A 14,038-nucleotide genomic window follows, 5' to 3' on the forward strand; every position below is an offset into this window, starting at 1 on the left:
TGGAGGCAGACCCACTCCCCTGGGTTTAGTTTGTGATTCTTTGTGCCAGAAAACACTTAGGAAAGAGCCACGGACGGGCAGTGAGTGAGGGATATTCCAGAAACGGGCCTGGGGCCGGCAATGGGACCGTCCAGGTCACGGGGTGGAGCCCTGTGTCACGATGTCCACTCGCTCCGCCAGGTCGCTGATGTGGGCGGTCCTTCCCTTACTTCTGTCCCTTCTCTGCTTCCAGGACAGAGCTATACCTACACCAGACGGCAGACAGCAACTCCTTCGGCATGGGCGTGTGGCCTAAGGTAAGGAGAAGGTCCTTCTGGGGTGTGTGTGGATGTGACCAGGGAACAGAGGATGCGAGGGTGATGCAGGGTTCCCTGTGCAACTCTTCTCCTTTACCAGTGGGGTTGCTGGCTGGCAAGGACTGGCCATGGGGGCGGGCCTGGGCTTGTAGGGTGTCTGAGACTCACACACATAAAGGGAAGCAGGAGGTGGGACGCAGAGAGGTAAGAGTGTGGGCTCTTGCCTCAAATCCTGGCCCTGATATTTACTAGACATGTGATCTCAGGCCGTATTATTGGTGATTCACGTGGGTAGGTGCGGTCAGGGGTGGCGTTCCTGGAAGACGTGGTCTGTGAGCAGACTTTGAGAGATGGAGTCCACTTCAAAAAGGCCAGGTGTTTGCTTGTTTGTTTACTCTTTTATTCTTTTGTTTATACCTCACCAATTGTTTTCTGAGTCACTCCCCACCCCACTACACCCACCACCAGCTCCCGTGCCAGGCCTGCATTAAGTGCTGGGCTTATGGCCTCCATCCGTGGGGTTTTACTCCATCAGGAAGACGATATGGGCATTAATGCAGTCATGTGGGATATAAATATGGCAGGGGTTGCACAAGATGCCGTGGGCACAAAGGACAGTTGAAAGAGCTACTTGGTCTCAGACAGAGAAGGCTTCCTAGCTAGGGTGACATTTGACTGGGTTTTGAGGAATGAATAGGAGTTCACCATGTAAGGGAGGGTCGATGATTTCCACACCCAAGCCTTTCAACAAAGATATGATCCGGGAAAGAAGAGTGCTGGAATTATGGGGTATCTTCAGGTCCAAAATGAATTGCAATCGACAGCCTCACACCAGACAGAAATTAACAAAGATTGGAGTATAGGCCCAAATGTAAAACCTAAAACCATGACATTTCTACAAGAAAACAAAGGGAAAATTTCTCCAACTTTGTTTTAGGTGAAGGTTTTTCAGATGTGACACCAAATGCACAGGTTATAAGAGGACAAATAGAGAAATTGTATTTCATCAAAATTAAAAACTTCTGCTTTTCTAAAAAAAGGTTTATTTATTTATTTTGAGAGAGAGAGAGAGAGAGGGTGTGAGCAGGGGAGGGGCAGAGACAGAAGGAGAGAGAATCCCAAGCAGGCTCCTTACTGTCAGCGTAGAGCCCGATGTGGGGCTCGAACCCAGGAACCGTGAGATCATGACCTGAGCCAAAATCAAGATTTGGACGCTTAATCGACTGAGCCACCCAGGTGCCCCAAGAACTTCCGCTCTTTGAAAGGCACCGTTAATATGAAAATACAAGCCACAGACTGGGGAAAAAATATTTTCAAATCACCTATCTGATGAAGTTTTGAATCCAGACTATATAGACGACTCTCTAAACTCATAAATGCAACCTGACAAAGAAGGCGGGCAAAAGATTCCAACATACACTTTGCCAAAGAAGACACGTGCATGGTCAATAACGCACACGAAAACATGCTCCACATCATTAAAGAAATTCCAAGTAAAACCACAGCACCCTGACACTACACAATCACTGACTTATCTGCAGTTGAAAAGATTGGTCACACCAAGTGCTGGTGAGAACTGGGGCCGCTGGAGCTCTCACACCCGGCTGGTGGGGATGTGAGACAGCACACCCGTTTGGGAAAACAGTTTCACCTTCTCTATAATACGCTAGTCTACTCTGGGCTATCGATGCAGGAAAATAAAGGTGCATGTGCAGACAAAGGTGTTTACGTGACGGTTCATAGTTTCATTTGTAATAACAGGGGCATGGGTGTGGACTACCCATAAAGGCGGTGTAATAGCCGTGAAAGTGAACGAGAGGCTGGCGTATCCAAGGGGGCGATGGCTCTCAAAATCATTACGCTGAGTGAAAGCTCTCAGATGAAAGAGAGACTAACTGTATGAGCCCACGTATATGACGCTCTAGGAATTGCAAACTAACCCACAGTGGCAGAAAACAGGGCAATGGTTGCCTGGGCATTGGGTCTGGGCAGGAGGAGGGGAGAGAGGATTTATAAAAGGAAACTTCTGGACCGTGGTGTGATGTTGTCTTCATTGTGGCAATAGCTTCATATGTGTACACATCAAAGCTTATCAAGTTTATTTATTTTTTAATTTTTATTTTAAAAAGTTTTAACGTCTACTTATTTTTGAGAGACAGATGGACAGAGAATGGGTGGGGGAGGGGCAGAGAGAGAGAGAGAGAGAGAGAGAGAGACAGAATCTGAAGCAGGCTCCAGGTTCTGAGCTGTCGGCACGGAACCTGATGCGGGGCTTGAACCCACGAACCACAAGATCATGACCTGAGCCGAAGTCAGTCGCTCAAATGACTGAGCCACCAGGGCGCCCCCGAGGTGCCTCTGTACCTTTTATTTATTTATTTTTTTTTTTTTTCAACATTTTTTATTTATTTTTGGGACAGAGAGAGACAGAGCATGAACGGGGGAGGGGCAGAGAGAGAGGGAGACACAGAATCGGAAACAGGCTCCAGGCTCCGAGCCATCGGCCCAGAGCCCGACGCGGGGCTCGAACTCACGGACCGCGAGATCGTGACCTGGCTGAAGTCGGACGCTTAACCGACTGCGCCACCCAGGCGCCCCAACCTCTGTACCTTTTAAAGAGGAATAGTTTATTCTTTGTCAATTATACCTTGATAAAGCTGTTCACACACACACACACACACACACACACACACACACTGCTAGGGACCCTCCACAGAGCTGCTGATTCAGCAGGTCTGGGGCAGGGCCTGGGAGTCTGCATTCCTCAGAAGCTCCCAGGTGATGTTGATGCTGCTGGTCCAGGGACCGTGCCCCCGCTCTAAGAACCAGTGACATAGAGTTTATTTCTGCAGTAGGAGTAAGATGATACGGCTATTCCCCCTTTGGTTTTTTTTTTAAGTTGATTTATTTATTTTGAGGGGGGGGGGAGAGAGAGAGATGAAGGGAGGGGCAGAGACAGAGAGGGAGAGAGAGAATCCCAAGCAGGCTTTGTGCTGTCAGTGCAGAGACTGATGCGGGGCCAGAACTCACGAACCATGAGATCGTGACCTGAGCCGAGATCAAGAGCTGGATGCGTAGCTCAGTGAACCACTCAGGAGTCGCACAGCGATTCCATCTTTACGTTCTGGGGGCTAATCCACTCTTCCTCTGACACCCCGTGTCACTGGCGGGCACCCGAGGCATGGCTTTCTTTCATCCCCCGTGACTGGGGACTATTAGGATCCCAGCCCTTGGCTGTGACAGCACAGGATGAGAGTCTCATCCAGCCCTGCGTCTTCCCATCTGTTTAAATGAAATCTGGCCAAGTGGATCCATGGGAGTCTGCAAGAAGGTTGTTGTTTTGGAGGAGAAGGGCCCCAGCGGGGTCCCTGTGAGCTCTCCCCAGCCTGAATTTTTGTTAACAGTCCGCACACGAGAATGGGTCACAGCGGGGAATCCGTGTCAGGGAGGCTTTTGAAGTAGTTTTCTTCTTTTGTGTGTTTCTGGGGGGTGTTTTTGTTTTTGTTTTTTTTAGTCCGGTTGATTTGTGGGAACGGGTAGGGGCAGCCTTTGTTCTCTCTCCGCTACCTGGCAGGTATCCAGGGAAGGTTTTCTCAGTGTGCTAAGAGCAAAAATAAAGTCTGAAAAGTCACCAGTCCTCCAAACCAGCCTGGGCGAGTTATCTGGGGTTGGGTGGTCCGGGGACTGCCTCCGTAAGGGAACTTGGTGGTCGGGAAGCCCCCCTAAGCATGGGAGTTGCTACATACAAGCTCCCAAAGCTGCCAGACGGAGCTAATAGAAATGCAGGATGCCTAGAACTTCTGTATCTCAAAACGGACCCAATGTACAGCAAGGTGACTGTAGTTAAAGACAGTGTTTGTTGTGTGCGTCAGATTTCTTAGGAGAGTGGATCTTACGTGTTCTCACCACACGCAAAAAACGGTAACTACGTGGAGTGATGGCTGCATTAATTAACTTCATTGCGGCCATCATTTCAGAACGTGCTTCTATCAAATCATCACATTGCACACCTAACAAGATGTAATTTTTATCTGTCGTTAGAACTCAGTGAAACCTAAAAAAAAAAAAACCCACAGGTTGTCCAGTGAAGTCTGAATTTCAGATAAAAGTGGAATAATTTGTTTAGTATAATTCTGCCCCAAATACTGCGTGGGCAGGCCTGGAGGGTTGGGGTCGTATCAGAGAGGGCTGCCTGGAGGAGGTGAGCCCAGAGAGTGCCCAGTGAGGATGGACAGGAGTAGTAAGTCCAGCATCCCTGCTACGCCAGACATTGTAGGGAAATGTACTTATACTAGAACAGAACCCATCATCCATCAGAGATTCCAGTTGAACTATATGTCCTGCCTTTCACCTGGCAGTTCTATAGCCCAATTCATCCCTGGCTGAGCCTTCTTCCTCCTCCTCCTCGCCAGTCCTGCTGACTCTGATCAGTCATGCTTCGACTTTATCTGTAACCGTCGCTTTCGTTGTCCCCTAAGAATTCATTGACGACAACGGTTAAGAAATGGGTTCTGGAGTCTGACAAATCCAGGTGCGAACCCCAGCAGCCGTCGGGTGGCCTTATGGAAGGTGGCTCCATTTCCGTGGGCCTCAGTTTCCTCACTGGTAAAACCGGGATGCTGATACTCCCCCTGGCTCCCAGGTTAAATGAGATACAGCCTACCAAGTGCTCAGACTCTTAGCTTTTATGATTATGATCTATTGGCATTCTTCACTGTTACCTTGTATGGCAGCGCTGGACCAGTTGGGGGGGCAAGGCCTCAGTGGCCCGCGAGCCCCCCAATCCATGCTTCTTGGCAGTACACCCCATGTTTTTTTGTCTCGTTGGCCTTATGTCTATTCCCTGGTGTGTGTGTGTGTGTGTGTGTGTGTGTATTAAATATTTTTAATGTTTATTTAGTTTTGAGAGACAGAGAGAGAAAAGTGGGGGATGGGCAGAGAGAGAGGGAGAGATAATCCCAACTGGGCTCTATGCTGACAGCAGAGAGCCTGACTCGAGGCTTGAACTCATGAACTGTGAGATCATGGCCTGAGCTGAAGTCAGATGCTTAACCGACTGAGCCACCCAGGCGCCCCCTTGGTCTACGTTTTTAATACGACATTATTTTTAGGGGCACCTGCCTGGCTCAGTCTGTCTTCTATGAATATTTTGTACAGTTCGTAACAAACTGGAGGTCATTAACACTTTCACGAACAATGCTTTTCATGACCAGATGTTCAGAGTGGAGTCATGATTCCCCGAACTGTTTCCCGAATGTTGTCCATTTACTGAAAAGGTTCTCAACTCTTTTGGTAGCTCTTAATAAGGAGATGATAAACACCTTTGTGCATCTATCCTGGGCTTTCGTGCCAGCGTGAGTGTCCCCAGCTTCCCAGTCCTCTGTCCAGGGAGAGACCTCCTTTTAATGGGTGTGTGTGTGTGTGTGTGTGGTCTCGATAACAATCTCTCATTGTCTTTGACACTCTTTGTTTGCTTATTACCGATCTGCCTACCACCCTAAGGTCCAAGAAGACGAGGATCTTCTGTGTCCTGTTCACTGCTCATATATTTCACAAGGCCTAACGCTGAGCCAGGCACACAGCAAGTGCTCCACAAATGTTTGTTGAGTGAATAAATGAACGAGCGGACCCCACTCACTGCAACTTGGCTACACTTTTCTCAATTTTCCTGCCGCAGTAGCAGAAATGCATTAATTACAGTTGAATTTAGCCCGCCGTGTCTTTAAAGGCATGGGCTGTGGAGACCTTGTATGTTTCTTCGGCTCCATTGCCCGCATCCTGGGGGCTGGGGTCGTTCGCTGGGAGGCACAGAGTACCCCAGAGAAGGGAATTCGCGAGTGTGAGGCTCTCCTTCCTCAGCCAGCCTGGCCTCTGGGGTCCTTGAATATGGGATTAGCAGCGCCGTGGGCCTGGCTCAGTAGGTGGACAAACTCAACCTCGGCATCAATGACTCTCATTCAGGGACGGTAACCGGCAGCTCATTGACATTCACTCCTCAATGGATATTTACTGATCTCGTTACATCCCAGGCACTGGCACAGAGAGATAACTCAGCTGGGTCTCAGGCACAAGGAGCCCATATGTTAGGAGGCAGGTGGGGGCTGCCACGGCCATATTGCAGATCATTCGAAGCCAGAATGATAGGTGCTTGAATAGAGGTGTGTGTGGGCTGAGACCAGGCTGCAGCGGTAGAGGCATATCAAGGAAAGCTGCCCAGAGGAGGTGAGAGGGAAGCCGGGCAGGTGCACTGAGGCCAGCATTCCTGCTCCAGGGAGCACCTGATGCAAAGGTGAAGGTGGAGAGACCTCAAACGGTGCAGGTGAAGAGTACAGGATGAGGTGCAGGGGGAAGGGGGGCAGTCAGCTGGAGCAGGTGCTCAGGGGGGAAAGCGCCGAGACCCGCGGGTGGTGCCGGCCCTCGGTGGCGCCTCTGCTCGCTGTCAGTGTCCACCCCCTGGTCCCTGCACTGTGCCCTTGCTGCCTGCCACTTTCAGCTTTTAAATGGAACTTATTTGAGATCAGTCAGGGCACCAGGACCCATTTGAAATCACAAAGCTTTCATATTATTCTCTTCTTCTCTGTAATTTATTTTTTTGCAACGTAGCCTGATTTTTTTTTTTTTTTAAAGTGCCCAGCAGCAGTGATAATAATAATAATCTTTGCCTCCCAGCAGTTGGCTTCTGGCTGTTACCTTCCGGGCTTTGGCCCGAGGCACATTTATTTTTTTATGACCCGGTTGTCAACTGTGGAGGAATGGTCTCCAAACAGAAACGGGGGATCGTGCGCTCTTGCCGGGGGCTCTGCCCAGAGCCTCCGCTTCCTTAATCCTCCTAATGGTCCTTTGAGGTGAGGGATTATTATCACATCTGATTTCAGGAGTAGTAACCAGGCTCAGAGAGGTGAGGTTACTTGCCTAAGAGCACACAGCTTGTAAATGTCAACCCTGTGTTTTGGCTGAAGATCCTGTGCCCTGGGTTCTGACCTGCTGTGCCCTCTTGGGTCATTTATGTCCTCTCAGCCTCGGGTTTTGCAACTGTGGAATGGGCAGAGCCATACCCAGCTTCTTGGTCTACTCCTAGGACTGGAGGCTTGGAATTCCTCCTGCCCCACCCCAGTACTCACATCACCTCACTCATTCTGTTTGCTTCACGTACCACTACTTCCTGGAAGCCTCTGACCCTCTCCAGAGTCTCCCAACCCGCTCCCCCTCACCCCTGTCTCAAGGACAGCGTCACACCTGGTTCACTTTCCATGGAGCGTTGGGCATGCACTTGGGCAGCGGCGGGGAAAGGTGTCCCGGAAAGCGGAACAGTGTGGGCAAAGGCATGGCCAGAGAGACGCAGTGGTGTGTGGGAACCAGCATTTATTTGGCACCATTGCGTGCCAGGGCTGGGTGCCCCATACACGACTCATTCATTCCTCACAATGGCCCTCGGAGGAAGGTAGGCTACGATTTCCGTTCTACAGAAGCAGAAACTGAGCCCCAGTGCAAGGGCAGGAGATCTGTACAAAGTCACCTTGCTGGGGAGCATTGAGTCATGGAAACGTCCAGTTCTGTCTGACTCCAAATCCAAACCTGGCCTCTCTCTCTCTGCACTGTAGGGATCTCCTGGGTGCTCTAAGCACAGCCCAGTCTAATGTGGAGAGAACATTTTGGATTTTTTTTTTCCCCACTAAATTACCTGCAGTCTTTGGTTGACCTTGAGTCTTTCCATCAGATAAACCCTGGGCGTCTTGTGAGTTGATTTTTTTTTTCCCATTAATTTTTTTTTTAATTGTGGCGAGACAACTAATTTTAAGCCTCCAACTCAGTGATGAATATATTCTTTATTTTTTTGTCGTTTATTTATTTGAGAGAGAGAGAAGGAGAGAGAGAATGAGCAGGGGAGGGGCAGAGAGAGAGAGGGAGACAGAGGATCCGAAGCAGGCTCTACATTGACGTGGGGCTCGAACTCACGCACTGTGAGATCATAACCCGAGCCGAAGTCAGACACTTAACCGACTGAGCCACCCAGGCTCCCCCCAGTGATGACTATATTCTCAAATGCACCCGTAGCCACACCCCAGATCAACACCTGGAACATTTCTGACGAAGGCTCCCTTGAGTCTCTTTCCGATCAGGGGCGTCCCTCCCGTCCCAGCGTTACCAAAATGACTTTTCTTACTGTAGGTTGGCTCGGCTCATGCTTGAACCTCACGGAGAGGGAGTCATACAGTGTGGAGTCTTTGGTTCTCTGGCTCACGTGGTCTGTGGGATTCGTGCCTGTGGATGCACGGATCTGTGGCTCATTCTTTTTCATCCCCTCGTAGCACTCCACCGCTGTTCCCTGCGACACTGCCCTTTGTGTATTCAGTCTCCTGTTGATAGACATTTGGGCTGCTGGCTGATCTCCACATTCACAATCTTGCTGGAAGGGGTGGCTTTCGTGACAGCATTAGGCAGAGATGTTTGGCTCCCTGGAAATTTAAGCAACTATAAACATCTTCCTGATCCTAATTGTTTGGATCAGAAACATATACATTCGCCTCTCTCTATTTTCTGTTGCAACAGAGACGTGGGCGGTGGAGGGGGAGGCGGTGGGGAGGGAGGGGAAGAGAAACAGATTAAGCTTTGGGGAAAGTTTCTCCTTCTTTTCGCATGAGCTAAGTGGCAGATGATGGAGTCCGCCTGTAATTTAAATTCAAATGCTCAGAGCTGACAGTGGGAGCCATAATAAATGTGTTGCCACTGTCCTTTCGGTGTCCTTTCTGTGCCGCTTTGAAATCTCATAAATAACCGAGAACATGTTGGTAAGATGCCTTCCTTCCCTCCGTGTGCTCCAGTGGAGCAGCTGCGGTTGCTAGGTTGAGCTCCTGGTTGCTAGGGATTTTGTGGTCCTGTGGTGGCCCAGAAATATGATGGATCAGTGGAACATGCTTTTGCTATTAATTGAAATATTTTCACAGCGAATGTCTCAATGTCACTGCATGCTTTGACGTCGGCCCGGTTGGTTGCTGATTCTCGCAGCCGTCTTTGCTAGTTAGACGTAGCTGGAGTGGAGGGGACAAGCGGCCTGGACAGGGAGTCAGAAAAGCCTGATTCTAGTTCTGTATCCGATGCTAATTTGCTGTGTGACCTTGGGCAAGTGTTATCCCCTCTCTGGGCGTTGGATTCCACAAAATTTAAGAACCTGCCAGCTTTACCAGCCTACAGTTCATCACCCACGCTCTGTAAGAGGGCCAAGTGCAAATCAGTTCCTCATTATCTGCCAGTGGATTAGTGACAAAAGAATTCTTGTCCCCAGCTCACACTCTCTCAACCCAGCAGGTTTCTGGGCTGAGTCTCCTCGGCCAGATGGTGTGTGTGTGCGCGCAGGAGTTTCAGGCTAATTTTAATATTCAATCAAACATAATTGGGATCATAAATCTGAAAAAGAAAAAAACAACACCCTACAACCCATAAACATCTGATCATGTCACTTTCTCTTTCCTCCTGCTTAAAATCCTTGGGCAGTTTCCCATCCCTTGCCCTGGCGAGAGCATACAGATTGCACTTCTGTTGTTGAGGCAGATCAGTTGGTGGCGGCTGCAGGGGGTGGGGTCCTGGAAACAGTGGGGACTCGCTGGCTTGCTGTGGCATCTCGATCGATTAACGACGTCTGCCACAGGTCCGGGAGTATAGACAGGCGTGTGTATTTGCCAGGCCTGGTTGGCATCCAGAGCCCATGCCTTTAACATCATATGTGAGGCCATCCCAAGTGGAACCTGCCAGCTTCTCAAGCTTTCTCTCTTCTCTGTCGGCCCCACCTCCAAAAATACCTGCTTCTGTGCCCGCATTCAGTTGACCACCTGTTGTCCCCCGAGATCTCCTTTGGTCACGTTGTTCCCTCTGCTTGTAGGGACTTACTGCATTAAATCGGTCAGTGACGTCTATGCCTCTTCCAAACTTCAACATCAGTGTTGTCTCGCCTTCTAGGACAACCTCTATGACAATTTTGAGGGGGATTCATTGACGCCTTCCTGCCTCTGCCCGGACCCCGCCACTTAGCCTGCGTCACACTAAGTTTTATGTCTCTTTCCACAACTAACCTCGAGAGGCCCTCCAAAGTCAAGTTCTGGGGTTCCCTCGGCTTTGTGTCCTCTGGGTCCCGTACACAGCAGAGCCTCAAAAACTCTACCCAGGGAACCCACGGGTGAATGAGAATCACAGTGCATTCCAAAGACAGATAGGAACGACTTACTTTCCCTGCAGTCTGAGCTCTGGGCATCAACACTCCACAGCCTAATTGTGGGTAATTTACTGTGGTTATAAAGCGACCGCATTGTTTCCCCCCCCGCCCCACGCCGAGTCTGAGCTTTGCATTCTCGCCACCCTGACGGCCTCTTCCTCTCTCCCTTTGCTCTCAGCCCGAAGACAAGCAGAAGGCGGCAGCCGCCTTTGCCCATCTCCAGAGCGCCATGGAGACACTGGGCATCTCGGAGGGCGAGCAGCGAGCCATTTGGCGGGTGCTGGCAGCCATCTACCACCTCGGCGCAGCGGGAGCCTGCAAAGGTGAGTCCTTCCTGCCGAGCTCACCTGCACTGCCAGCTGTCTGCCTTGGCAGGTGCCTGATGAGCCCCTTCTCTCCATGAGGCGGGACAGGATCAATCTGTCATCCTCTGTGTCTCCGGGACCGGTGTCTGGGAGGCCGCCGGACCAGGCGCCGTGAGATGGAAACAGGTCTGGGTTTTTCAAGCAAACCTCATAGACCGGCGGTGCCCCCCGGAGCTCTCCGTGATGATGGAGATGTTCTCCATCCGTGTGGTCCAGACCCAGCCCCTCGCTGCGGGTGGCCGTTGAGGACTTGCCATGCAGCTAGTGCACCTGAGGAATTAAGGTTTTAATTGCATTACATTTTAATTAACATAAATTTAAATAGCTATATGTGACGAGCAGCCAGTGTCCTGAGCGCAGAAGGTCTTGGACATTTGAGAGGGAGTTGGGTCCAAGCAATAAAGGTGCTGTGTTTCGATCTCGACATCTTGGAGATGCTCCCCACCATACGTGGTGAAGCTCACCCAGCCATCCTTGTCCTCCTGAGTCTGTCCCTGCTCTTAATGGTCTGTTTACTGATCATCCTTACTTCACCTTGTTTCCCCAAGGTGGTTCTGGTCTTCTCTCTGGCCCTTGCCCCTCCCTAGCCAATCTTTATTCACCTTGCCCTGTAGATGATCTCTGTGACAGCATTTCTGTCTGTGTTTCTCTATTCCTACTGTTTGCCAGTCTTTTTTCTTTTCTTTTCCTTTTTTTTTAATTTTTGCTCAGACGATTGCAGCAGTCTCATTGCTAATGACTACCTTCCTCCCTCTGTCCATCCTCATTGTGAACTTTGGGGTCTTTTAAAAAAAAAAACACAAGCTTATTGTGTGCCATTCCCCTGCTTAGAATCCTCCCAAGTTTCTCCCTTGCCTGCTAAATCAAGTAAACTTCGTTGACTTGGCATTCAAGGCTCCTCCCTTCCCTAACCAATTTCTTTGATTTCTTTTGACATTGTAGAAGGTCCTGGGGAGAGAGTAGGGATCAAGATCAGTGTGGTTCCTGCCTTCTTGAGGATTATGGTGTCTTGTATTGTGATTGTGTCCTTGTCTAGCTCTTTCGAGTAGGGAGTGACTTCCTTGGGGCCCAGGACATAGAGCTGGGATTTACTTGTTGAATGAATACATGTGAATTGAAGGCTGTCCTCTGAGGGCTATGTACTGACTCTGGCTGACATTCTGGGTCATTTGTCTGTGGGCAGCAGACTTCTGGAATATTCTGGCATGTCATTCCTGCCATCCCCACACTCCTGGGCCTTGGGGCTCATTCTGTTGATTCTCATACACGTGAGCTGCATATATTTGGCCCACTGATTTGATTTTGGAAGTTTCTAGGAGTTATGCTGAGTCAGAAATAAGTAAGGTGGGGACTCCACAGTTAGTCCAAACCAAGGACAGACATGCCTGACTGGACAATGGTGAAAAGTCAAATGCCACTTGCCTTTCCAAAACTCAGTCGTGGGCCATGATTGACCCCTTGGCCATTGGGGCACCACCATCATTTTGCCCACGGGACTGTAATGTGTCCCAGCCTCCTCGCCACTGAGACCAGCCTGAGTCACGCACACCATGGTGTGAGAACGTGGCCCCATCTCTGACCTGGGCTGCATTTCTTTTCCTGCAAAGCTCTAATCATCTGGTAAAATCCCCACCTCTGCATCTGACTCTGTCATACCGAGGGTCAGCAAAGCATAGCTTGTGGGCTAAATCCAGTCGGCTGTGTTTCTGGATGACAGCAGGCTAAAAATGGTTTTTGTACTTCAATTAGATGAAGATCTATCTATCTATGTGTAATATTTTGGGATGTATGAACATTTCTTTTTTTAATGTTTACTATTTATTTTGAGAGAGAGAGAGAGAGAGCGAGCAGGGGAGGGGACAGAGAGAAAGGGAGTCAGAGAATCCGAAGCAGGCTTCACCCAGTCAGTGCGGAGCCCGATGTGGGGCTTGAACTCATGAACTGTGAGGTCATGACCTGAGCTGAAGCCAAGAGTCGGCTGTTTAACCGACTGAGCCACCCAGGAGCCCCAGGATGTGTGCGAATTGTATGGCGTTGAAATGATAGTATCCATAATTAAAGTTTTATTGGAACATGGTCGTGCCCCTTCATTCACATGCCTGTGGCTGCGTTCCTGCCACAGTGGCAGAGTTGAGTAGTTGAGGCAAAGATTGTGTGGCCTGCAAAGCTCCAACTAATTGTTATACAGCCCTTTACAGAAAAAGCTGGCCCCTCGTCACGGAACGTCATAGCAAGGGGGGATCCTTGTGCCTCTGCAGGGCCTGTTTATGCTGTGAGAAAACTCCTCGGTCCTCTTTAGACCCAAGCCAAGCCAGAGAGAGGATGTTAGGAATCTGGCTCTGCCCTCAACCGGACGTGTGACCTTGAACAAGTTCCCCTGTCTCTCTCTGGTCACCATTTTGTCAGATGTGAAATTCTGTGGTCGGGCCAGATTACAGGTTCTTAATCTTGGGAGCTTGTTTCCTGATGGTTCTGGAGGCTAGAAGCTCAGGTTCAAGGTCAAGGTGCCTGGCAGGGTTGGTTTCTCCTGAGGCCTCTCCCCTGCGCTAGGAGAGGGCTGCCTTCCTGCCGCGTCCTCACATGGCCTGTCCTCCATTCATGGGTCTGTCTGTGTCCTGATCTCCTCTTCTTGTAGGACACCAATCACATTGGATCAGGGCCCACCCAGATGACCTCATGTTACCTTAATTATCTCGTTAAAGCCTCAGTCAACAAATACAGTCACAATTTAAAGTACCGAGCTTTAGTACTTTAACATATGAATTTGGGGAGGACGTATTTCAGCCCATAATACATCCCAGTCCCTGAGATGAGCCAACGTCTACCCTGTGCCTGGGCCTGGCAGGGGGAGGGATGCGGGGGGCTGTGAGACTACTGTCCCGTCTTGAGAATTTATCATCTTATTAGGAGACACGAGACTTCCAAACTGGGACCAGCTTTGTGAACAGGTTGGGCTGAGGGAGGGATTGCAGAGGTCAGACCAGGAAAGCCCTGAAGGTTCAGAGTCAGGGCGCCTGTGGTTGGGGAAGAGCGGAAGGAAGCAAGCCTATTGTACAGAACGGAAACCCGAGGCTCTTGGTGCAATTAGCCAGGATCGAGAACCAGACTTGTCTGAGCTTTGGTGGTCTCCTCTTTGATGGGCAGAACATGGGGTTGATGCGTGGATTAAA

General features: G+C 50.0%; 1 protein-coding gene across 3 annotated transcripts in view; it reads left to right on the top strand.

Annotated features, from left to right (window-relative positions):
• Nucleotides 1-14,038, top strand: part of MYO18B (myosin XVIIIB) — a 258,325-nt gene that overhangs the window by 33,772 nt on the left and 210,515 nt on the right. For all 3 annotated transcript variants that reach the window (XM_058693096.1, XM_058693095.1, XM_058693097.1), the window contains exons 11-12: nucleotides 233-296; nucleotides 10,682-10,826. In XM_058693096.1, the coding sequence (XP_058549079.1) occupies nucleotides 233-296; nucleotides 10,682-10,826 (209 nt within the window). The remainder of the gene's footprint in view (nucleotides 1-232; nucleotides 297-10,681; nucleotides 10,827-14,038) is intronic.

The sequence above is a fragment of the Neofelis nebulosa genome, chromosome 11 (assembly GCF_028018385.1).
Source record: "Neofelis nebulosa isolate mNeoNeb1 chromosome 11, mNeoNeb1.pri, whole genome shotgun sequence".
In the NCBI taxonomy this organism is placed as follows: Eukaryota; Metazoa; Chordata; class Mammalia; order Carnivora; family Felidae; genus Neofelis; species Neofelis nebulosa.